Source organism: Panthera leo, chromosome C2, assembly GCF_018350215.1.
Source record: "Panthera leo isolate Ple1 chromosome C2, P.leo_Ple1_pat1.1, whole genome shotgun sequence".
NCBI classification, from domain to species: domain Eukaryota; kingdom Metazoa; phylum Chordata; class Mammalia; order Carnivora; family Felidae; genus Panthera; species Panthera leo.
In genome coordinates this window covers 141,789,055-141,815,066 of record NC_056687.1, presented here as the reverse complement: position 1 = coordinate 141,815,066, position 26,012 = coordinate 141,789,055, and the positions used below count along the sequence as shown (strand labels likewise).

The following is a 26,012-nucleotide window of genomic DNA, read 5'->3' as shown; positions in this document are numbered from 1 at the left end:
GCAAGGGGCATTAAGGAGGGCACTTGTTGGGATGAGCACTGGGTTTTTATACATAGGTGAAGAATCACTGGAATCCACTCCTGAAATCCGTGTTGCACTATATGCTAACTAACTTGGAAGTAACTTAAAAAATAAATAAATAATGTTTTTAAATGCACACACATATGTTCATTTTAAAAAGGTCTAGAAGGCTATACAATGAATTCTTAGCCATTATTTTATCTGGGGGTGAAATTACAGGTGATTCCATATTACTTACACCATTCAGTATTTCCTGAGAATTTCTCATAACAACATTTATTACTTTAAGTAGAAAAAAAGGAGGTTTTGTAAGAAATAAGGTAATTAAAATCACAAGTTGATTAAAACTATAATTAAAAAATTATTAAATGGAACTTTTGTGTTTAAAAACAGGTTCTAAATTTAAAAGCCACAAAAGCAAAGAGCTACATAAAGGTAGAAGGAAGACTGATGGGCCTGGGGACTGTTGGTCCTTTACTAAAAAAGTATAATTACTAATACAGCTTCCATGGGTCTCATCGCATGATTTGGCAAAATATACATATTATCTTTTTTTCGTATATAGTGTCTTAAATATATTTCACATTAGAAACCAAAATAATTAGAATCCAAGTATGATCAGTGAAGAAAAACATCTTTTTGACTTAAAACCAGACAGATTGCGCATTTTAAACTTCTATTTGGACTCCAAATATTACTTCAACTCTCTCAGGCAATTAACTGCTGCCTTGTGTACATGGTTACCCAGCTGCTGTGGTCGCCATGCAATCAGCAGACTTCTAGTTTTACCACTTAGTGCTCATGGAGCTGTGCCAAAGAATATGTAAAGAAATAAGGCAAGAAAATAAACTATTGTTCAGGATTGTCTGAGTGCCATTAAAACCACAACGAATGAGGTAATTTCCAGATTGGAAGTATTAAATTGAAAACAAAAATCTCTAGATGAGTTCTTACCTTACTCTCAGTAAATGAAAACTTGCATTTAAGAACAACAACAAAAATATTGCTGTGCCTCATTTTTGTAAGAATTCTTTAAAGTAAAAATGGAGACATTTCTTTTTTGTGTTTCTATATCCATTCTGGTAAAGGAGCATATTCCTCCCTGTTGTGAAGAGCCTGGATTTGTCATCACCAGATCTTCAATATATTTCCTCATCCATCTGTTGAACTTGTCCCTTCTGTAAATCGGGGAGGTGTGTCTGCTCTTAATAAAAGCCACTTCCTCCTTTGTCCCGGCATCCCTTCTTCTCTGTTACCTGTGTAATCTTACATGGGCTGTGCACAGTCTTGAATCCTCTTTTCTTGGGGATTCTTCTCAGTGGCATTTAAACCTTGCATTAGACCAGTTTTCATCTAATGTTAGACTGTTTGCATCAGAATGAGCTGGACATTCAGATTCCTAGGTGTAACCCCAAACTGGCTAACTCCAAAAGGAAGATTCGGGAATTGGGAAATCTGCATTTTTACAAGTGGATTAATGTTTAAGAACCTTTCCTATAAGCACCCCTGTCTTAGAAACAAGCCAGCATACAAATATCCCTACCTAGATCCTTCACGTCCAGTGGTTCTCATTTCTTCTTGGCAGAAAGTTTCAGGAAGAGTCAGTCCCCTGTACTCATCATTGCATCTTTACTTTTTACACACTGGTGTAGTGAGCTTCCGTTCTTTGTTTGTTTTTTTAATTTTTTAGTGTTTATTTTTGAGAGAGGGACAGAACTTGAATGGGGGAGGGGCAGAGAGAGGGAGACACAGAATCTGAAGCGGGCTCCAGGCTCTGAGCTGTCAGCACAGATCCTGATGTGGGCTTCGAACTCACTAATGGCGAAATCATGACCTGAGCTGAAGTTGGACGCTTAACCAACTGAGCCAACCAGGCGCCCCGGGAGCTTCCATTCTTTAATCATGTGCCCTGTCAGTAAAATGTTGAGCATATCCTTTCAATGTATATTTTTGTTTGTGAATTATATACATAATTATATATATGTTTTTTATTATTTTGTTCACAAATTATATATAAATATATACTATTATGCCATTATATTCATCGTAAGACAATGTCAATAGAAGCTATCAAGTAAATAATATTTTTAATTTTTTAACTTTTTTTTTTTTTTGAGACGGAGACAGAGCAGGAGCAGGGGAGGGTCAGAGAGAAAGGGAGAAACAGAATCCGAAGCAGGCTCCAGGCTCTAGGCTGTCAGCACAGAGCCCGATGCGAGGCTCGAACTCAGGGACCGTGAGATCATGACCTGAGCTGAAGTCGGCCGCTCAACCAACTGAGCTATCCAGGCACCCCAATAATATTTTTAATTTTTAAAAACGTATTAATCATATATCATTGATGTGGATGTAAATGAATTAATTTGGGTATAACTGTATTTTAAATAGTCTTGATAATTTTGAAATTAGCGGCAAACTTTGTTAGATCTAAGTAGATTGTGATTTATGTATTTAATTTGGCATTAAAATGTAGCTGTTGAAGGGCTCATACCAAAAAAAAGTATACGAGTTAGCCCTGCCATTTTCTTCTTGTTTACATGTACTTGCAGTATTAGTATTAGCTTCCATGCCTAGAGGTCTTTGAATCTTTGTTGTTGTTGTTGTTGTTGTTGTTGTTTAATTTTATTTTTAAGTAATCTCCACACCCAACTCAGGGCTCGAACTCACAACCCTGAGACCGAGAGCTGCATGCTCCACCAACTGAACCAGCCAAGTACCCCAAGTATTTGTAATATTTCCAAGCCAGGTTGAGGGTTAATTAGTGAAAACTACATAATATAACCTGTAAATTCACTTAGCCAGGCACACACGAATTGCAAAACCTTGTAATATGGTGAAAGCAGTAGTAGGAGTGAACATGCCAGTTGTTAACTCCCCCTGTACTTTGTGGTACTTTTCTCTCCTCAGGTGAGCTTCTCTAACCTCGGGGGGAGCTACCGATAATCCAAATTCTAAATATTATTATAACTTAATTGCTTTATTTTTTGGACAAAAGAAGAATGTAAATAGAAGTTCTAATATTTTCTGTGTACTTTCTAGTGGACCATTTTGTGGAGTTGCTTTGGTACACTTAGACCACTTTGGGACACAGTTACACAACTAAGTTTCTTACAACCTGTTTGCCTTATTAACATTATTACAAAACTTCTTACTGAGATTGTCAAATATCTCCATGCTGCTAAATTTAATATACTTTTTTTCTTCAGTTCATTTTTACTTGACCGTTTGTCATCTTTAGTTCAGTTGATCATTTCCTGGTTTTCCTTCTACTATAATTGGCTCAACTATTACCCCATTTAGTTGCTCATTCAAAATTCACAGATTATTCCTAATGTATTTTTCTAGTTTTCTAACTGCCCCCTGACTTCCCAATTCAGTCACCAAGACTTCTTAATCCTAAATTCTTTTTATTACTTTTCTACCACTACTGAGCCATCTACTTGAAGCCATCAGCTCTCAGTTCTACAGACCCCTTTGGGTGTTTTCATAACCTCCTTTCTCCACTCTACAGTTGGAATAGTATTCTGAAAACACAAATATGATCCTTTTACTCCCTTGCTTAAGTATCTTTAATAGCTTCCCATCACAATGGAAAGAGACCAAAAAGATCTAAGTGCTTACCAATCAACTTCATCCTCAGCTTTCTCTCTCCATTTCCCCTTGGTTCTCCATGCTCTCAACCCTGCGATAGGCTCCCTGACCGTTTATAATTTGCTAAGCATGTCCCCACACACACACACTCCCCAGCTATCTCTGTGCTGTACCTTCTGATAGGAATGGTCTTTTCACTTTCCTGCTTATTAGCCTCTTCTCATCCTTCATAATTTACCACAAATACCATTTTTTCAGGGAATTCTAGGTTTGGAATCCCTGTTATACAGTGTCATTATCCTCGGTATTTTCCTTATAACTTTTCTTATACCTGTGAATAAATTGTCTAACTTAGCATTATATCCCCAGTACATAGCAAATAATAAGGGCTCATTAAATATTTGAGTAAATTAATATTGTTATACCAGTATTTGTTTCTGCATCCATAGACTACTTTGTGAGGATAATGTCCTTGACTATTTTGGTCTCCATTATTTTTCCAGTATGTAACACACACACACACACACACACACACACACACACACACACACACATTTATACACAAATATTTATTGACTTAATATGGTAAGTTTTGTCATTATTTGTTTCATGCCTTTCCTTCCCTTAGACCATAAAGTGATCGTGTCTGTCCTGTACACCCATCTCCAGTGCTTTAAATAGTTCTTGACATTAAAGAGAGTATTTGATAATGGTTTTTATTTATTTATTATTATCTTTTAAATTTACATCCAAATTAGTTAGCATATAGTGCAACAATGATTTCAGGAGTAGATTCCTTAATGCCCCCTACCCATTTAGTCCATCCCCCCTCCCACAACCCCTCCAGTAACCCTCTGTTTGTTCTCCATATTTAAGAGTCTCTTATGTTTTGTCCCCCTCCCTGTTTTTATATTATTTTTGCTTCCCTTCCCTTGTGTTCATCTGTTCTGTGTCTTAAAGTCCTTGTATGAGTGAAGTCATATATTTGTCTTTTTCTGACTGACTAATTTCACTTAGCATAATACCCTCCAGTTCCATCCACGTAGTTGCAAATGGCAACATTTCATTCTTTTTGATTGCCAAGTAATACTCCATTGTATATATATACCACATCTTTGTCCATTCATCCATCGATGGACATTTGGGCTCTTTCCATACTTTGGCTATTGTTGATAGTGCTGCTATAAACATTGGGATGCATGTGTCCCTTTGAAACAGCACCCCTGTATCCCTTGGATAAACGCCTAGTGGTGAAATTGCTGGGTCGTAGGGTAGTTCTATTTTTAGTTTTTTGAGGAACCTCCAGACTGTTTTCCAGAGTGGCTGCACCAGTTTGCATTCCCACCAGCAGTGCAAAAGAGATCCTCTTTCTCCACATCCTCGCCAACATCTGTTGTTGCCTGAGTTGTTAATGTTAGCCATTCTGACAGGTGTGAGGTGGTATCTCATTGTGGTTTTGATTTTTATTTCCCTGATGATGAGTGATGTTGAGCATTTTTTCATGTGTTGGTTGGCCATCTGGATGTCTTTGGAGAAGTGTCTATTCATGTCTTTTGCCCATTTCTTCATTGGATTAATTGTTTTTTGGGTGTTGAATTTGATAAGTTGTTTATAGATTTTTGGATACTAACCCTTTATCTGATATGTTGTTTGCAAATATCTTCTCCCATGCCGTCAGTTGCCTTTTAGTTTTGTTGATTGTTTCCTTCACTGTGCAGAAGCTTTTTATTTTGATGAGGTCCCAATAGTTCATTTTTGCTTTTGTTTCCCTTGCCTCCAGAGATGTGTTGAGTAAGAAGTTGCTGCGGCCAAGGTCAAAGAGGTTTTTGCCTGCTTTCTCCTCGAGCATTTTGATGGCTTCCTGTCTTACATTTAGGTCATTCATCCATTTTGAGTTTATTTTTGTGTATGGTGTAAGAAAGTGGTCTCGTTTCATTGTTCTGCATGTTGCTGTCCAGTTTTCCCAGCACCACTTGCTGAAGAGACTGTCTTTTTTCTATCGGATATTCTTTCCTGCTTTGTCAAAGATTAGTTGGCCATACATTTGTGGGTCCATTTCTGGGTTTTCTATTCTGTTCCATTGATCTGAGTGTCTGTTTTTGTGCCAGATAATAATTTGTATTTTGAAACTTAATCTGGCTATGGCTACCTTTTATTTTTATTTTTTAAGTTGTTTTCAATGTTTGTTTATTTTTGAGAGGGAGTGCGAGAGCACAAGCAAAGGATGGGCAAAGAGAGAGGGAGAGAGAGGATCTGAAGCAGGCTCCACGCTGACAACAGAGAACCTGATGTGGGGCTCGAACCCACGAACTGAACCGTGAGCTCATGACCTAAGCTGAAGTCAGACACATAACCAACTGAGCCACCCAGGCACCCCTTGGCTACCTTTTAATAAACACACATACAACCCGTTCATATTTATCATAACTGCTAATATATTGGAATTTATTTCTGACATCTTATTTTGTGTTGCCTGTGTCCTTTGCTTTTGTTTTTTTTCCCATTTCTGTTTTATATTGAAAACATTTTCTTCAATTATTTTCCCTTTAAAAGTTAAAAAAAGTTAAATATCTTTTTGGTTTTCTATTGCATTTAAGTTTTTAATGCAAATATTTAATTTTGTACATATATATTTACTTTTACATATCATATATATATGTTATATACGTGTTATATATATATATATATATATATACTTGTTATATAACATGTTAGAAAAAATACATTTATATATCACATATATATACATATATATACATGTATATATATGTATATATGGATGTACATATATATATATGTATATATGGATGTATATATATACATGTATATATATGTATATATATGGATGTATATATGATATATAAATGTATTTTTTTCAACATGTTATAACAAGACAGGAACCTCAGAAAGATTTTACTTTTTCTGCTTTCTTCCCTGCTACCTTCTTTATGAGAAGATTTGAGATATTGCTGTTCAGTTACTATTTATAATAATCAGAACTTAGGTTTTACTAGTTTATTTTTTTAACTTGTTCCTGCTTCTTTTATCTCGGTTTCTACTGGGTGATCTGTTTATTTACTTTGAATATATTATATTTTGAGGGGAAAATAACTTCCCTAAGAATTCTTTTAGATAAGATTTGGGAGTGGTATACTTTCTACACTGTTACATATCAGAAAACATATTTCTTGTGCCCTTTTGTGTGATTAGTTTGGCTGGGTATGAATCCTGTTTTCCAGTCATTTTCCCTCAGAATTTCTTTTTTTTTTTTTAAACGTTTCTTTATTTATTTTTGAGAGCAAGAGAAAGAGAGAGAATCCCAAGAGGCTCCGCGCTGTCAGCACAGACCCCACACAGGGCTCTGTCTCACAAACTGCGAGATCATGACCTGAGCAGAAATCAAGAGTTGGAGGCTTACTGACTGAGCCACCCAGGCGCCCCCCTCAGAATTTCTTATTTATTTATTTATTTATTTATTTATTTATTTATTTATTTAAAAGGGGGGAGTGGGAGGGACAGAGAGAGAGTGAGAGAGAATCCCAAGCAGGCTCTGCACTGTCAGTGTGGATCCCACTGTGGGGCTTGAACTCATGAACCATGAGATCATGACCTGAGTTGAAACCAAGTCGGATGCCACCCAGGTGCCCCAACCCCTCAGAATTTCAAAGATTTTGTTTAAATGTTTCTAATGAGATGTCTGATTCATTAGAGCATATTAGGATTTTTTCTATTTACTGTTATGAAATATCCCTATTATATGCCTAGTTTTATCCCCCCATTCGTAGTGGCTCTTTTCTTCAACTATTGGTTTCTGCTATTTCTTGGAGAAGTTTCTCTTCTCCACTTTTTCTACTCTATTTTCTAGATTTCCTGTTGGCTGGATTTGGGAACTTTTGGATTTATACTCAGTGTCTATTTGTTGGGTTTTTTGGGCAGGGGCGGAGGGATTTTTTTTTTTTTTTTTTTTTTTTTTTTTTGGCACATTCTCAGAAAATGTCTTGGTTCAGTCTTCTAATTGATCACTCTTTAGCTATGTTTATTCTACTGTTTGACACCCTCTGTACTTTGTCCTTTCAGTGTTTAAATTTTTAATTTCCAGGATCCGTAGTTGTCTTTTGCTGAATACAGTATACCCTCAAATCTCTGAAGATAGACTTTTTTATAGTCTGTCTCTGTATTTGCTGCCGTGGCTACAGGGTTAGTTCTTCCGATGTTGATGCTAGTATGTCTTCTCAACAGTTTGGGTTGTTGCAGATGCAGTGAGTCTTGAGAGTTCCCACGAGCCTGTCTGTGAATACAGCATCTTCTTCTAGCAATTGTAGGGAGGGGTAGCACATGCTACCAGGGTAGGCTGTACCAGAAGCAGCAGTTCTGAGCTTGGAAGTTTTTCTTTGCTTCTGGGAGTCTCAGCATCCTCCCTCACTGCTGAGAGGTATACTTCTTTGTTGACAAGGAGTGATGGGGATAGGGTGGAGAAAATGCTAGCTGTCCCTCCTGCAGAGCTCAGCCAGTGTTCCTGATGCTTGTTCCAAGGCTTTTTTTGCTCTGGATCCTGTGGCTCCTCTACCCTTGGGATTACTTTGAGAACATTTTTTAGTTTGTGTAACCACTCTTGGCGGTGGGGGTGGGGGGGGTGCATATTGCCATGTTTTTTTTCCTTTAATCCATTTGTGTCTGTTTTTCTCCTTCAGGAATTTCTCAAAATTCCTGATCCCTTCAAGAGTACTCCTCCCTTGTTAATGCCATATAGAGTTTTCTTAAAAAATTATGTTACTGGGTGCCTGGGTGGCTCAGTCAGTTAAACATCCGAGTCTTGGTTTCAGCTCAGTTCGTGATCTCACAGTTCATGAGTTTGAGCCCCACATCAGGCTCTGCACTGAAAGTGCAGAGACTGCTTGGGATTTTCTCTTCTACATGCACTTGCTCACTCTCTCTGTCTCTCAAAAAATAAACATTAAAATTTTTTTTTTCAAAAATGATGATACTTGCAGGGATTTGAAGTGGAAAAGGTATTATTCACATGCATTGCTCAGAGCAGTGTGTTGATCCAAACTTGTAATCAAGCATTTAGCGTATTCTTGTTTAAGTGCATCCTCAATGATACAATATATTCAGAGGAAAAAAATAGACGTATCTTAGACTGTGACCCAGATACGGGTATCTCCTAAAACTAATTTTATAAAGGTTTTGAGTATAGTTATGTGTATTTCAGTAAATTCATACATTCCTCTTTATCTATGAAATCATAGAACCATTGTTTTCTGTTACGTGTTATTTTTGTAGCATATGGAGAAGAGCTAACTTCAGTATTTTTTTCTATTAGGTTACCACTGATTCGGTCATTCTAAAAGTTCTGCGGTCCAACATTCAGCATGTGCTGGTCTATGAGAACCTTGCTCTCCAGGAAAAAGCACTGGCTTGTATTCCAGTCCAAGAACTAAAAAGGAGATCTCAAGAAAAGTTATCTAGAGCTAGAAAATTGGATAAAGGTAGTGGCTTTATATAACCGTTCATTGCTAAATATACATCATTGCTAAATGGAAATACTGAAATGATGCCTTTTGCTGTATACATCATAAAATTCTAACCTATTAATATGTTGATGTCTCAAGTTAAAACAGTAGTAAAATTTTATTGCACATATCTTATGGACACATCTATTAACATTTTTTTTTCTTACTTCAGTATGTATTTGCAGTTTAATCATTGGTATGTGAATTTTTTTAGGTATAGTAGAACTTTAGTCTGTGGAACATACAGCATTTTTAATAAATTTTAATGTGAATCAGACAGAAAACACATTCAAGATTAATCTATATGATTAGACCATTGACTCACTTTGGTTAATAAAGAGATAGTATTTACTGATTAAGAGTATGGATCTTGAAGCCAACTGCCTGGGAAGAAATTCAGCTCTGCCACTTTACCGTACATCACTGAGCCAGTAATTTAATCTCTAGGTCTCAATTTCTTCATTTGAAAATTTGATTTTGGGGGCACCTGGGTGGCTCAGTCAGTTGAGCATCTGACTTCGGGTCAGGTCATGATCCCACAGTTCATGGGTTTGAGCCCCACGTCGGGCTCTGTTGCTGACCACTTGCTCAGAGCCTGGAGCCTGCTTCGGATTCTGTGTCTCCCTCTCTCTCTGCGCCTCCCCCGCTCACACTTTGTCTCACTCTGTTTCTCAAAAATAAATAAATGTAAAAAAATTATTTAAAAAAGGTGATTTTTAAAAGTAAATGAGATAGAACAAGTAAATGGCTCAGAATGATACCTGCCACACTCATCAACCAATAATTATTTGTTATCATTAATGGTTTTAGAATTTTAGTTCTTTTTCCAACATCAGCATTTTTACTTTGGGTTTTTATGTAATTAGCTTTTATCTAAATCATTTCTTAATACTAAATTTTCTAGGGGATGATGTAATTTTTTTGGTGGTTGCCTTAGTTTTAGTAAACAGTTTTAACTAATCTAAGTCCACCTTCAAAAACACTATTCTTCGTCATGTATAGTGCAGATACCTCTTAAAAGAATTGTCCCAATTCTTCCCTCCCGTCCTTATGACATTGCTGTCATATACTGCAATCACCTAATAATACATTGCTGTTGTTATTAAACAAGTTACTTTTTAGGCCACGGATAAGAAAAACACAAGATTCTCTTTTACTTTCATATATTCCTTTTCTGACACTTTCTTTCTCTAGATCTGAGTTTCTGACCTTTACCTTTTTCCTTCTTCCTGAAGAACTTCTTTTTAATATTTCTTTCAGGGCAGCTCTGTCAGAGGTGATTCTCTCACTTTTTCATTGCCTGAGAAAGCCTTTATTTTTTTCTTCCCGCTTGAAGGATAGTATCACTGGGATATAGAATTCTAGGTTGGTTCTAGTGTTCTTTCAACAACACTTTATTTTACTCCACAGTCTTCTTGCCTGCATTGTTTATGACCAGAAGTTGGCTATGGTCCCCATGCTTATTCTTGAACAGTTAAGGTTCCCCCACACCTGCCAGCTCCTCATCCCCAGCTTTATTCAAGATTTTCTCTTTGTCTATGGTTTTCTGCAGTTTGAACATGACAAGCCTAGGTGCAGCTTCTTGGTTGGTGTTTCTGAGCTTCCTAGATCTGTGGTTTGGAATCTCATTAATTTTGGAAAATTCTTGGCCATTATTGCGTCAGATATTTCTTTTGTTTCTTTCTCCCTTTTCCTTCTGGTATTCCAAAATGAAGATACTCTATTTTACCTTCATCTATCTCTTCCTCAGTTTCCCACAGTTCTTAGTGCTCTGGTCCATTTTGAGATTCTCTTGCAATTCTTGGATGTCCTGTGCCCCTTTTCTTTTTTTTCCTTTATTCTTTTTTTTCCTCTTTGATTTTTAGTTTGGGAAGTTTCTGTTAACCTATCTGCAAGCTCACTGTCCTTGGCTACGTCTTACCTACTGATGAGCCTATGAAGCTCATTCTTTTTTTTTTTTTTTTAAGTTTCTTTATTTCTGTGAGAGAGAGAGAGAGAGAGAGAGAGAGAGAGCGCGCATGAGTGGGGGAGGAGCAGAGAGAGGGAGACACAGAATCCAAAGCAGGCTCCAGGCTCCGAGCGCGATGTGGGGGCTCGAACCCGCAAACTGCGAGACCATGACTCCAGCTGAAGTTGGATGCTTAATGGACTGAGCCACCCAGGTACCCCCCATGAAGGGCATTCTTAAGTGTTCTTGATTTCTACCATTTCCTTTAGATTTTTTTAAAAGTTTCTAAATAACAACAAAAAAATCTATTTACATTATCCATCTATTCTTACATGGTGTCTACTTTTTTCATGAGAAACCTAATATATTCATCATAATTATTTTAAATTTTTTGTCTGTTAATTCCAAAATCTGTGCCATATCTGAGTAGTTCTGATACTTGCTTTGTCTCTTCAGACTGTTTTTCATGCCTTTTAGCACATCTTATATTTTTTGTTGGAAGTTGGACATGATGTATTGGGTAATAGGAGCTGAGGTGAATAGGCCTTTTATGTAAGGTTTTATGTCCATTTAATGAGGAGTTGGGCTATGTTTAATGTTTGCCATAGGTGTCAGAAGCTTCAGATTTCCTCTGGTATTCTTGTCTTCCCTCTTGTCTTTGGGCTTTTCTAAGAACTCCTTAGAGTCTGTATCTTTTAGTGTATTCCATATTTTTTACACTAGAGCATTGTTGGTATAATGCAGAGGGGAGGAGAAGCCCTCTGTCATCTTCTGAGTAAATCTCAATTAAGTTTTAGTGGGCCTGTATCCTCAGGCTTGTGACCTTCCCAAGTCTTTCTTAACTTTTCCCCCCCATAGGCAAGATAAGAAGGCTAGAGACGGCTAGGACCAGGGAAGTCCCCTTTCCCCACTTCAGAAAAGGCTCTGGTAAAATCTTTTTTCCCTGAAGAATAGGCCTTAATTGTAGAGAATAATCTGGGTATACTTTACAATTCTTAATCTTCTCCTCTCCTTCCCAGAGCTATGAAGGAATCTTTTCTTTTTTTAATTTATTTATTTTGAGAGCGTGCACACACATACACACACACATTCAAGCAGGGGAGGTGAAGGGAGAGGGAGAGGGAGAGAGAGAATCCCAAGCAGGTTCCACGCTGCCCTGTCAGCACAGAGCCCAACATGGGGCTTGATCTCACAAGTGTGAGATGATGACCTAAGCTGAAATCAAGAGTCAGTCGCTTAACCAACTGAGCCACCCAGGAGCCCCTCTTTTTTGGTTCTTTACCAAGAAAACCTGATGGAATTCTTGGAGGGAAAACCCTCAAACGTGTTAGGAATCCCTCCTAAGACTGTGTTTCTTATTCAAGCTAGTCCATATTCAGCCTCCAGCAGTTTGTCAAAATTACCATTTAAGTGTTTCTTACCAATTTATGACTCTGGTTGCTTATTTTCCATATAGCAGATGCTGGTTGTGATTCTCTGTATTTGTCTGTTTCTCCAGATTTCAGGGTGACAGTTTGCCCTGTGAACTCTTCTGAACTCAAGAAAAGTCAGTGATTTTGGTTTATTCAGTTTTTTACTGTTGTAACAATGCGAATGAAAACTCTAAGCTCTTTACGTGTTAGAGCTAAAACCAGAAGTCTCTCAGAGGGATTAACTGTGTGTCTCTTTTCCTTTTTTAATCATTTAATCACTTCTTACATATATCATGAAGATATTTTGCTGCCCATTGTATTTTGGTAGTTTTGTCTTTATTATAGTATTATACTGTGTCATTTCCTTGTATTTGATGACCAGTCTGGGCCTTAGTCTAAATTCAGCAACATTGTTATGAGACCTTGAGACAATTCTTCATGTTGGATTAATAGATTTTTACTATTTATGAGATAAGAATGCTTATTAATATGTGATTACAAAGACCCTGTCCACTTTAAAGTACTGTGCTCCTTTAGATAATGCCTGACATAAATGCCTGTCTAATAGGTACTAACTGAAGCGTGTTTTGTGTGTGAGTCATTGGGCTAAGCCCCGCAGGGGAGACACAGCAGTGTCCCTGCTGACATTTGCCTGGCATGTTTTCCCTCTAATTATAAAGGTAATATGTGGCTTTTTGGTAGAAGATTTGGAAAATAGGAATAAGATAAGACATCTATAACTTCATCTCATCAGAGTATGACTTAAGATTTATCTATATATCCTCTCACACTTAAATTAAAAAAGTTAAAAATCCTGTTCTTTAGTTACTAATGTACTAATGAGTACATGAACACATTTTAAGTACTCATTAACCACAAGTGATTTGTGGCCACCCTGTCGGACAGTGTGGATATGAACTATTTCCATTATTGCTGAAAGTTCTATTGGATGCTGCTGTTCTACAAAAACAGTAGGGTACTGAAAGATGAAAGAGTAAGAGTAATAAGTGGGAGAAATCCAAATATATAGTGAAATAAGTGGTATTACAGACATAATGGCTATATTTTTTCAGGTTAGAGTGGGCTGTGAGCAATGGGATTTGACCCCAGTGGCTTAAGATTTATTTTCTCATGTAAGAAATTATTGAGGGAGGCAGTCTGATGCTACTGGTAGGCTCTGAGACATTATCAGAAGCCTAGGTTCTTTCATCTTTTGGTGCCGGCAAACATGGTTTCCATTCCGCAAGTTACGTCTCATAGTCCAAGGTGACTGCTAAAGCTCCAGCCATTATATCCGCAGACCAGGCATCAGGAAGAAGAAAAGCAGAGAAAGCAAAAGGTACCTCTAAGCTGAGCCTGTTCTCTTGAAGCAGCCTTCCTTGGCATCTCACACCAATCTTCGTCATTTGGCCTCATTTAGCTCCAAGGGAGGCTGGGACCTGTAGTCTTTTTAGCTAATGCATTGCCATCCTAAATAAATCAGAATCCTGTAAATAAAGTATTGGCAGATGGATGTTGTATGGCAAGGAGCACCTTTGGCACTGAGATGATTACAAAGCCTCCTTTGTCCAGGTTGGTGATTTTCTTTCATTGTGGGTTTTTTTGGTGTGTTATCTGTTTGTTTTTTCATTTCCTCCTCAAATTAAATCTTCTGGGTTTCTGACTAGGAAAAGTGTTCTGGTTTGAAGCAGAAGTGAGAACCTTGGAACACTGCCCACTGAGATACCTTTAGAGATAGTTGAGGCTCAGAGAAGTGTGATTTCATAGCTCTGGCTTGAAAGACTGAAGAGTTGTCATGATTGAGTGTTCCAAATATAGGTGAAACACCTATTTTGAAGAGGAAGAACCCTGTCATTTTAGAAAAGTGAAATAAAATGTATGTTGGCCTACTGAATTGAATATGAAGACATGGGAGGAAAAATGTTGAGTATTAAGGTGTGTCTAAGGATGAGGCTACCTAGACAGATGTTTTACTGGTTCTCTTCTCTTTTTGTTTTTATGTTTATTTAATGTTCTTGCGAGTGACAGAGGGACAGAGAGAGGGAGACATAGAATTTGAAGCAGGCTGCAGGCTCCAAGGTGTCAGCACAGAGCCCAATGTGGGGTTCAGACTCCCAACCCACGAGATCATCACCTAAGCCAAAGTCAGACACTCAGCCGACTGAGCCACTCAGGCGCCCCAATGGGTTCTCTTCTTATTCCCTCTTTTGTACACTAATGTCTGGTTTTCATAGGATGGAGTTAAGACCTAAAGTTGTTGATTTTATTTTTGTCACTGAAAAATTACCAGAAATCTATTCGTATGTTGTTTTTGAAGATGCTAAATTTATTAATCTAAAGTCTTTTTTTTTTTTTTTTAGGTTTATTTATTTGAGAGAAAGAGTGCACGGGGGAGGGGCAGAGAGAGGGAGAGAGAATCCAAAGCAGGCTCCATGTTGTCAGAAGAGCTCAATGCAGGGCTCAGTCTCACAAACCATGAGATCACAACCTGAGCCAAAATCAGGAGTTAGGCACTTAACCAACTGAGCCACCCGGGCACCCCCTTGAAGTCTTGATTATAATTTTAAAATATACACTCCACACTCTAATATATTCTCCATATTTTCCCAGAATTTACAATCTAAAACAAACAAACAAAAAAACCAAACACAGGCACACAACAAAAAAGAATTTAGCATCTAAGTCAAACCTTCCTTTAAGCCCCATAACTCTGAGCTTTCTGAGCTCTTATCCTCTACAGACAGGATTCCACTTGCATTTCTCTGAGCCATAATTAAGGATATTGCTTCATCAAGGAGCACTGTCCCCGGTGGGCCTCACACTCTGTGTGCCAGTTCTACTTCTGGCTGGGAGGCTGCAGTACCTAGAATGCAGAAATACAAGTATTCTGTCTTCCTTGCCCTTCTTTTCCCATTTTGATAATGACTATTTGGTGAACAGTATTAATTCTAAGTAATATTATGAGACTTGTTTGTTTAGTCCTTCCACCATTCATTCAGGTATTTACTGCATGACAAGCACAGTTCAAGGTGTTGGGGATACAGCAGTGAACAGAGCAAAGTCTGCTGTCATTGGGTGAGAGACTAAAAAAAACCCAATACGCAAATATAGCGCGTAGTGATAAGTGCTGGGAAGACAAACAAATCAGGATAACAGAATAGAGAGTGACTAGGAAGGATGCTGTTTGTATAGAGTTGTCAGGAAAGTCTTCTCTGGAAAGCAGGGATTTCCACTGCAGTTAGGGGGAACCAACAACTGCAAAGGCTCCCCGCGGTGCAGGTGAGCTTGGTCCCTATAAAGGATGGCAGGGAGGACGTGGTGCCTGCCACAGAATGAACAGGACAGAGATCAGAGAAGTAAAGGGGGTACATTAGTTTCCTGTGTCTGCTGTAACAAGCGGTCACAAACTTGGTGACCTAAAACAACAGGAATGTATTCACTTGCAGTTCTGGAAGCCGCAAGTCCATAATCAGAATCGCTGGGTTGAAATCAAGGTGTCAACAGGGTCTCATTATCTCTTTCTGTTCCACTATCACATCACCTTCTGTGTATGTGTAGAATTTCCCTCTGCTTCCCTCTTTTAAGGGTACAGCATGCATTTAGGGCCCACCCAGATAATCCAGTATAATCCCACATCTCCATATCCTTAATCATATCTTCAAAGTTTTGTTTTGTTTTGTTTTGTTTTTTGGTTTTTTGCTATGTTAGGAGTTAGAGACTCCAGGGGTTAGAATATGCTTATCTTAAAAAAAAATATGCGTATCTTTTGGTGGACCATTTTTCAGCCTACCAGAGGAGACCAACTGTGGTAAGAAAGGGCAAGAGTAGAAACTGAACTGTATCCTGAGTGAGATGGAAACCCATTGGAGGGTTTTGAGTGACATAATCTACCTTGCATTTTTAAAAAGATTACTCTGCTGTAGGCACTTGATGGAGAAGGATGGCAGTGCTATATTTCTCAAGCTCATTTTTAATCTAATACCAACTTTCATATTATATAAGTAAAGCTAGATTTGGAAAGCTAGGCGGCTCAGTCAAGTTAAGCATCCAACTTCAGCTTAGGTCATGATCTCATGGTTTGTGGATTTGAGTCCCGCATCAGGCTCTGTGCTGACAGCTTCAGATCTTCTGTTCCCCCTCTCTCCCTGCCCCTCCCCAGCACACGCACTCTCTCTCTCAAAAATAAATAAACTTTATTTAAAAATGCATTCAAAAAAAAAAAGAAGCTAGACTCTCCCTGCCAATCAGTCACATCTCTTCCATAGGTTAACAGCTATTATCATATGATGTGTTCCTTTTCATATCTTTTCGTATGTTAATACATAGGAAATACACCCATAGTTACGTGTAAAAATAGTTTAAGCTGTGTGGATTTACATAAAATTTATCATCCCATATATCTTCAGTTTCTTGATGTTTTTCATTTACTAATGTGTTTTAAAAATCTTTTTAACTCTCCATAGTGTTCTATAGTATGCATGTACTATTATGTATACAGTTCCCTATTGATAAACATGGAGATTATTTACCATTTTTTTTTCTATTCTAAGTATTCCTGCAGTGAGAATTCCTGTAAAGCATGCCTCCTGGTGTATATATATGCACAAGTGTTTCTCTGGGATAAATATAAATGTCAAGGATGTGTTGATACTTTTATACTGTAATGGATCTTGCCAAACAAATTGCCTTCCAGTGTACATAAAAAGTGTCTTGAGAGTATTTGTTTCCACTTAATGAAATTATTGGACTTCTTTTATGGACTTTGAATTTATCTAATGGGTTTGCTAATATTCTTAACGATTTATAGAAGTTCTATATATATTCTGCGTACTTTTCTTTGTTAAACATATTACTTTTTTTTCTCCCAGTGTTCTTTGTTTAATTTCATGTAGTGTTCTTTGTTTAATTTCATGTAGTGTTCTTTAATTTCATGTGGTATATCTTTTGAAATTCATGTTACAAAGTTAATATAAGAAAATTTATTTTTTTTCCATTATTAATTTCACAATCTGCATCTTGCTTAAGAAGGCCCTTCTATACTACAAAGCCATAAACGTGTTCTTTTGCAATTTCTGCCTTTATAGTATTCCTCCTCTCAGTATGTTATGTAAATTCTGTTGTACCCAAATCATTATTTTTATTATAAAAAAAATTTTTTTAACGTTTATTCATTTTTGAGAGACAGAGAGAGAGCATGAGCGGGGAAGGGGCAGAGAGAGGGAGACACAGAACCTGAAGCAGGCTCCAGGCTCCGACCTGTCAGCACAGAGCCCGACATCGGGCTTGAACCCACAAACCGTGAGATCATGACCTGAGCTGAAGTCGGGTGCTCAACCTACTGAGCCACCCAGGCGCCCCCCAAATCATTTATTGAATCGTCCATCCTCTTAGAACTACTTTGAAAGGCTAACTTCATCAGACATTATGTATCACTTAAAAATCTATTTTTCAGGAGTCTTCCTTTGTTTCAGTAATCTACTTTGTCTATTTTTCACCAATATCACAATATTTTAATTATTTTTGTGATTTTGTAATGTGTTTTGACATGTATTAGATGAATTTATCTTACTGTTCTTATTCAAAGTTATGTTGACCATTTTGTCTTTCATGTGAATTTGCAGTTTGTCAAATTTTATGAAAAATTACTTTATAAATTTTAATTACATAAAATTTGTAATTATTTTTAATTTTAATTGGTATTACATTAAATTACAGATTAATTAGTAGATAATTAACAACTTTAGAATATTGTTTTCCCATCCGGGAACATAATCTGTTTCTAGCCTTTATAGTCTCTAGGTTTTTGTATAATACAGTTTTTTTCTATTTTGAACTGTATCAAACAGAAATACAAAAACACCTATGACCAGCATTGAACTTTATTAGATCTTAACGTTATGCCATATATTTCCTTCAAGTATGTTTTATTATCACTTCTTAATAATAAAACATGAAAAGATAGAAATGAGAACTCCCTAGATATGTCTTCTAGATTCATTTCTCCTCTCCTTCCCTTCTTTCCAAAGATACCACAGTCTTGAATATGATCAAGAGAAATCTTTTTAAAGTAGATATAATATTAACAGGCCATACATACCTGCTGGGGTTGTTACATACATTGTAGGCATCGTTCTCTTTTTAGTTGATGTGTGGTGAGTGTCCACAGATAGATTACATTGTGTAGTTGAAAGACTAAGAAAAGTTGATAGGGTGATTTTTTAGGCGTCTGGAATTCTCTGATTTCTGCTTGTGATTTTGTGATTGTTTCATGTTTACTGGTATATATACCTGATAACAAATTGAATATAGTCATTTTTAAATATTTTTAAGAATCAGAATGATTTTCTTACCTCCCTGTGTTTCAAGATCAATTCCACATTAACCATAGTTCCCTGAGAGGTGGTTATGTTCAGCTCACTTTAGTACATAATGTCAGTTACGGTGGTAAATGGCATACTGCTATAAATGTGCAAGGCAGTATGTCGTATTTCATCCTGATTCACGATATGCTGACAGTTCTTTTCTTGCATCATGTTTGAGAATACCTTTTAGATCATCTTATATTTTCATATATTTCAGCTCCATATTTTAGAATAAAATATGTGTGTGTGTGTATTTTTAGTTTTTGTCAGCTTCAGATCTTACTTGGTTCTGTTTTAACTTCTCAGGTACTGATGTAAGTGAGGAGGATTTTCTTCTGCTGGAGCTTTTACACTGGTTTAAGGAAGAATTTTTTCAATGGGTGAATGACATTTTGTGCAGCAAATGTGGTGGCCAGACTAAGTCTAGAGGTGAATCATTATTTCCCAATGATGATGAACTGAAGTGGGGTGCGAACAGAGTAGAAGATCATTACTGTGATACATGCCAGTTCAGCAATCGATTCCCAAGGTGAGTGTCCACTGGACAGTAAAGTCAGAGTGATCTCTTAATGGAATGGTTAGAAAAGAATTTTTATTAAATGAGCTTTTTAATTATTAGAAATATATTCCTCTAAGACAGAGGTCAGCAAGCTATGGCTGGTAGGGTAAGTCCAGCCCACATCCTATTTTTGTAAATACTGGAACACATTTATTCTGATTTGTGTGCTTATGGTCTGTAACTCCTTTCACATTATAATGTCAAGGTTGAATACTGGCAACAGTGGCCATATGGCCTACAAAGTCTAAAGTAATTACTGTCTTAAAAATTTTTTTTGATTGTTTATTTATTTTTGAGAGAAAGAGATGGAGAGAGACCGAGCACAAGCAAGGAAGGGGCAGAGAGAGAGAGGGAGACACAGAATCCAAACCAGTTCCAGGCTCTGAGCTGTCAGAAAGAGCCCAACGTGGGGCTCTAACTCACAAACCGTGAGATCATGACCTCAGACAAAGTTGGACACTTAACCGACTGAGCCACCCAGGCACCCCAATTACTGTCTTTTTATAGGAAAATTTTGTTTACTCTTTCTCTAGCATATATTGAGTGTAGAGGCACCTGGATGGCTCAGTCAGTTAAGCATCCAACTTGGGCTCAGGACGTGATCTCATGGTTCATGAGTTAGAGCCCCTCATCAGGCTCACTGCTGTCAGCTTGTGAGTGCAAAGCCTGTTTCAAATCCTCTGTCCCCCTCTCTCTGCCCCTCCCCAGCTTGGGCTCTCTGAAAAATAAATAAATTAATAAATTTAAATAAATAAATAAAGTGTGGTCTTAGCACATTTAATGCTATAAATCTTTTTTTTTTTAATATTTTCTTTTAAGTTTCTTATTTGAAAGAGACAGCATGAGTGGGGGAGGGGCAGAGAGTGAGTTGGGAGAGAGAATCCCAAGCAGTCTCCACGCTGTCAGTGCAGAGCCCAACATAAGGCTCTCATGAAACTGCGAGATCATGACCAGAGCCGAAACCAAGAGTCAGTTGCTTAACTGACTAAATCACCCAGCTGCCCTAATGCTGTAAATCTTGTATTGTTCTTTTAATTACATAACTTGTAACTTTCTGATAACTTTATTAATAATTGATAGTACATAAAAATAACACTAATGACATTAATAATACTACTGATACATTGTGATAGTAAACACAATGAGGTACATAAAATAATCATCAGATGCTAATATGGAAGGTAGAAGTATAATGTCATCATATTAACGACAGAATTTTAATCAGGTGCCTTCCCCACCCAATCTAATGTATCCTCATTATTTAAATTTTAAACTAAGGAAGTTTGAACTTTTCAATTAACTTTTTTCATCCTTTAATTCACAAGCCTCTTATCAGATTTTTTAAATTGGCAATACTTATAAACATTGGTCGTATCATCAGTCAAGAAAAGATACCAAGTTTCGAAATACCTCATTTTGGACACATAGGGACTTAGTTTTGTCCTACATATAGAGTTGGGATGACGAACAGTATTAATTCTAGGCTAAGCTGGTTATGCAACTTGGCACAAGTAGTATATAGAGGAGGCATAGGATGTGCTAATTCTGCCACTGTTATTGCTTCATGTAAATTTACATCTGTTTTTGGGGCGCCTGGGTGGCTCAGCTGGTTGGGCAACTGACTTTAGCTCAGGTCATGATCTCGCAGTTTGTGAGTTCGAGCCCCGCATCGGGCTCTGTGCTGACAGCTCAGAGCCTGAAGCCTGCTTCAGATTCTGTGTCTCCCTTTCTCTCTGCCCCTTCCCTGCTCACGCTCTGTGTCTGTCTCTCAATAATAAATAAACGTTAAAAAAATTTTTTTTTTAATTTACATCTGTTTTCAATTACTTTTAATTATGTTGGTCATAAATTTATTTAAATTAAGTAGTTTAATGGCATCTGTTTAAGGCAAACTTATCATTGCAAAACCAATTCATTCATGCAGTGGTTTCCTTCTACAAGCTTATGGCCAACATCTCTGCTCAGCTAGGGCACTTTTCTTGCTTAGCTTTATCAGTGAAATCCTTCTCAATGCATTATGCAAAATTTGGTGTTCTCCAGTTTTATGATTATAATTACAGTAACTTTTTAAAAGATTGTGGCAAACACTTTCAAAAAATAATTTCCAAATTAGCAAGCACCTTTAAGTGGTTAAGAAGAAAAAAGTTCCATCAAAAAGATCATTCTACACTATAGTAGTATTTATTTTTTTTTTTAATTTTTTAATGTTTTTATTTATTTTTGAGAGAGAGAGAGACAGAGCATGAGCAGGGGAGGGGCAGTGGGAGGGAGACACAGAATCTGAAGAAGGCTCCAGGCTCTGAGCTGTTAGCACAGAGCCCAACGCAGGGCTCAAACTCACAGACTGTAAGATCATGACCTGAGCCGAAGTTGGACACTCAACGGACTGAGCCACCCAGGCGCCCCCAGAATAGTAGTGTTTTAAGTAGAATTGAGTTCACTTAAGTTTTAAAATCTTTACTGAGTAGTTTGTTAAAGTTGTTTACCTTTTAAATACATGAGCTAATTATACCACTTGTTAGAATAATACTAATGCTTTAAGCAGATTTCCTAGAGAATCTCTGCCTGTCCAAATCTTATCTGTCCTTCAGGTCCCAGTTCAAATACAAACTTTCCTCCCAACCACACTCTGTAACACTAAATCTGACCTGTTGCATATGGTTTTGTCACATTCTGCCTTCTTCCTGTTAATGCCTGTAAACTCCTTTAAGGCTGTACCACTGTTTAACCATTTTCCACTATAGATTCTAACACAATGCCTCATATATTCTAGGCTCTTTAATCATTATTTAAGTATGTGAAATGAAGCTAATATAAAATTGTATGTCAACTATATTTCAATTAAAAATAATTTTGGGGACGGGGACAAAACATAAGAGACTTAAATACAGAGAACAAACTGACGATTACTAGAGGGCTAAAGGTGGTGGGATGGGCTGAATGGGAAGGAGCATTAAGGAAGGCACTTGTTGGGATGAGCACTGGGTTTTATATAAAGGGGATGAATCACTGGAATCTACTCCTAAAATCATTATTGCACTATAGGCTAACTAACTTGGATGTAAATTAAAAATAAATAAATAAATAAATAAATAAATGATAATAAAAAAGAAAAAACAAAAAAATTAATTTTTAAAAATGTGAAATTAAGAAATGTTGCTGTTTAGCACAGAGGTAATATAAATTGTTTAAATTATTGATTATGATAATGAATCAAGGCTTTTCTATGGTTATTTTATTTTATTTTATTTTCAAATTTTTGGTGAGTTTCATCTCATACCATGCATGTAATATAAAGCTAATAATGGGACTGTAGTGAAAAAGCAAGCCATGATGTTAACCACAATTAGGAATGAAGTTCCATATAGTACATGATTAAAAAGCAAATATTAATAAAGGTACAAAATCAGCAAAATCACCATACATTTGAATAAAATGCCAGCAAGTTACCATTGCTTATTAACGCAAAATAATACTTCAGGAAAAACTGACAACGAAACATAACAAACTTAACTGAATCCCAGTGTTATGCTCATCGTTTTAAAAAAAAGCAAATACTTTACCGGGAGCAAGACAAACTAAATTCTAAAAGAAAACATACTTCAGTGAACATTAAAGCTATAGGACAAGTCCCCCGAATGTACAAAACTATCATAAAAGCTTTAATCTTCACCCTCAGACTGTAAAAATACATCATCTTCAGGGCCAGGTAAACAGAACCTGAAAATCCACCACCGTTGCCAGAATCCCAAGGATCCCCTTCATTACTGGAACTCACTGCAGTGCAGATTGAGTCGGCCCTACATGCAGAACACCCCCTTTCAGTCCCTTTGCAGAGTTTGGTTGCAAAGTTGATAACTATGGTTATTTTAAAACAGGTATAATAACCCTGAGAAACTTTTGGAAACGAGATGTGGACGGTGTGGCGAGTGGGCCAATTGTTTTACGCTGTGCTGTCGAGCCTTAGGGTTTGAAGCTCGCTATGTTTGGGATTATACAGGTACGGAATGTGGCGTGAGCAAAGTAGTAGAGCTGTGCACACTTCAGGTTTGGGTTTACAGTCTGGGCTCATCGCTTTTTGTCTGTTACTTTCTGGCCTTGTCAGCCTGAGCTCCCATTTGCCTTCTGTAAATAACACTAATACCAACCTTGTAAGTTTTTTGTATAGAGTTGTACACCTACCACTTTGCCTGGTACTTTAAACATGGCCTATAAACATTCTTTTATTAACCATTTACCATGACATTTGTAACAGTGCTTTTTCTGTATGAGTAATAACATGTAATATGCTGTAGAAACCTTTATTTTTGTAGAGATTAGTATAAAAGACATAGTAATCTTAAACCTCAGTGTACAAAAAAAAATGTAATAAAAGCCTTGTGAAATTTATGTTGTTCTTATTTAGAAATGATTTATCATCTACACGTTAAAAAGTTGTTTTCCTTGTTCTTAGAATTTTCTTGTGTTTCTGTTGTTTTGTAGGATAAAATGAAACCTTCACTTAAGAGTTACTGTTCTCTTACAGTCAAATATAGAACATCAATAGCCAGAGATCCTTTGGGGGGCCTCCTACCTGTTCTGAGTCGTAAACGTCAAGAGAGACTGCAGTTTCCAAAGTGGCATTAGCTCCGCATTAGCAAAAGCTGAGGCCCATGTTTCTGATGCCGTTGTTCAATATGTTCACCCTTTTAGAGTTATGGTTCACATAATTTTTAATGACACTTAAAACTAACCACCTTAAAGGACATTTTCCAAAAATATTTTTAAGGGTTTCAAAGAGAGAAATGAAAACAAATGTTCTGGAGTTTTGTGTGCCCCAAAAATGCTCAGTCCTATTAGCTAAAATTTAGACTGTTAGAAATTATTATACAATCCTCATCTTAGCAGTTTGTATGTAGTTGTTGGAAATCATTCTGGTTTTATAAACTTAACTTTTATATTCTTTCTTCCTGCTGTTTTCTTGTGTCTTACTTGAGTAGACCATGTCTGGACAGAAGTCTATTCACCTTCTCAGCAGCGGTGGCTGCACTGTGATGCATGTGAAGATGTCTGTGATAAGCCACTCCTTTATGAAGTAGGGTGGGGCAAGAAGCTTTCCTATGTCATAGCATTTTCTAAGGATGAGGTAAAGCATAAGAAAAAAAAGGGTTTTTTCTAAGAATAAAATAGAATTTCTTTCCTTTTTGAACAGCTTTTGAAGATATATTTGACATATAATAAGCAGCATACATTTAAAGTGTACAGTTTAATAAATTTTGTCACTTGTATGCACCCTTGAAATCATCTTTGTAGTCAAGATAGTGAACATATGCACTATATCTGGAAGTTTCCTTATGTCCTTTGTTATCCCTCCTTTTTGCCCCTCTTTAGGCAACCATGGACCATGGATCTGCTTTCTCTCGCTGTAGATTTCTAGGTTGTTGTTTTGGTTTTTTTTTTTTAGTGTTTATTTTTTTTGAGAGAGAGAGCATGCAAGCGGGGGGGGGGGGGGTGGGGAAGAGGGAATGAGAGAGAGAGAGAGAGAATATCCCAAGTAGGCTCCACCCTGTCAGCACAGAGCCTAACATGGGGCTCAGTCTCACAACCGTAAGATCATGACCTGAGCCCAGATCAAGAGTCAGACACTTAACCAACTGAGCCACCCCAGCATCCCATTTCTAGAGTTTTATATAAAATGGAATTAATACAATATATATGCTCTTTTTGGTGGGCGTGATCTGGTGTCTTTTTCTCAGCACAATTATTTTGAGATTCACCCATGTTATTCTCGTGTATCAATAATTTATTATTTTTATTGCTGAGTAGTATTCCATTGTATGCATGTACCCTAGTTTGTTTATCCATTCACCTGTTGAGGGGCAGTTAGATAATTTCCAGTTTTTTAGTATTTCAAATAAAGTTGCTGTAAACACTTAAACACAAGTCCTTATATTGCTGTATGCTGTCTTTTCTCTTTGGTAAATGCCTAGAAGTAGAATGACTGAATCATATGGTAGAGCCATAAGAAACTGCTAAGCTGTTTTCCAGAATCCTGTGCCGTTCTACATTCTCACCAGCAGTATGTGAGAGTTGTCAGTTTCTCTGCATCCTTGCTAACACTTAGTGTGGTTGTCGGTATGTGAGGTGGTATCTCATGGTGGTTTTCATTTGCATTTCCCTGATGACAAATGATGCCGGGTATCTCCCTGTGTGCTTATTTGCCATGCATCCTCCTCTTTGCCCATTTTTTTTTAAGTTGGGTTGTTCATTTTCTTATTGTTGAGTTTTGAGAATTCTTTATATATTCTGCATATAAGTCGTTTTTCAAATAAATGCTTTGCAAAGATTTTCTCCTTGTCTGTGGCATGTCTTTTCATTCTGTTACAGAGTGACTTTTGAAGAGACAAAACTGAGAAAGTCCAGATTATCAATTTGTTCTTTCAGGGATTGTGCTATTTTCCTTTTAAAATGATGCATCGTCTGCATATAACACTGTATAGTTGCACATATACAGCATAATGATTCAGTATTCGTATAGATGATGAAATGATGGATTGTGCTTTTTGATGTTATAGCTAAGCAAGTTTTGCCTAGCCCAAGTCAGAATGATTTTTTCGTGTGTTTTCT

At 37.1% G+C, this 26,012-nt stretch overlaps 1 protein-coding gene across 3 annotated transcripts in view; it reads left to right on the top strand.

Moving 5' to 3' along the window:
* The window catches only part of NGLY1 (N-glycanase 1), a 62,908-nt gene that overhangs the window by 20,813 nt on the left and 16,083 nt on the right, over nucleotides 1-26,012 (top strand). For all 3 annotated transcript variants that reach the window (XM_042954471.1, XM_042954470.1, XM_042954472.1), the window contains 4 exons: nucleotides 8,936-9,101; nucleotides 19,154-19,376; nucleotides 23,285-23,406; nucleotides 24,386-24,531. In XM_042954471.1, the coding sequence (XP_042810405.1) occupies nucleotides 8,936-9,101; nucleotides 19,154-19,376; nucleotides 23,285-23,406; nucleotides 24,386-24,531 (657 nt within the window). The remainder of the gene's footprint in view (nucleotides 1-8,935; nucleotides 9,102-19,153; nucleotides 19,377-23,284; nucleotides 23,407-24,385; nucleotides 24,532-26,012) is intronic.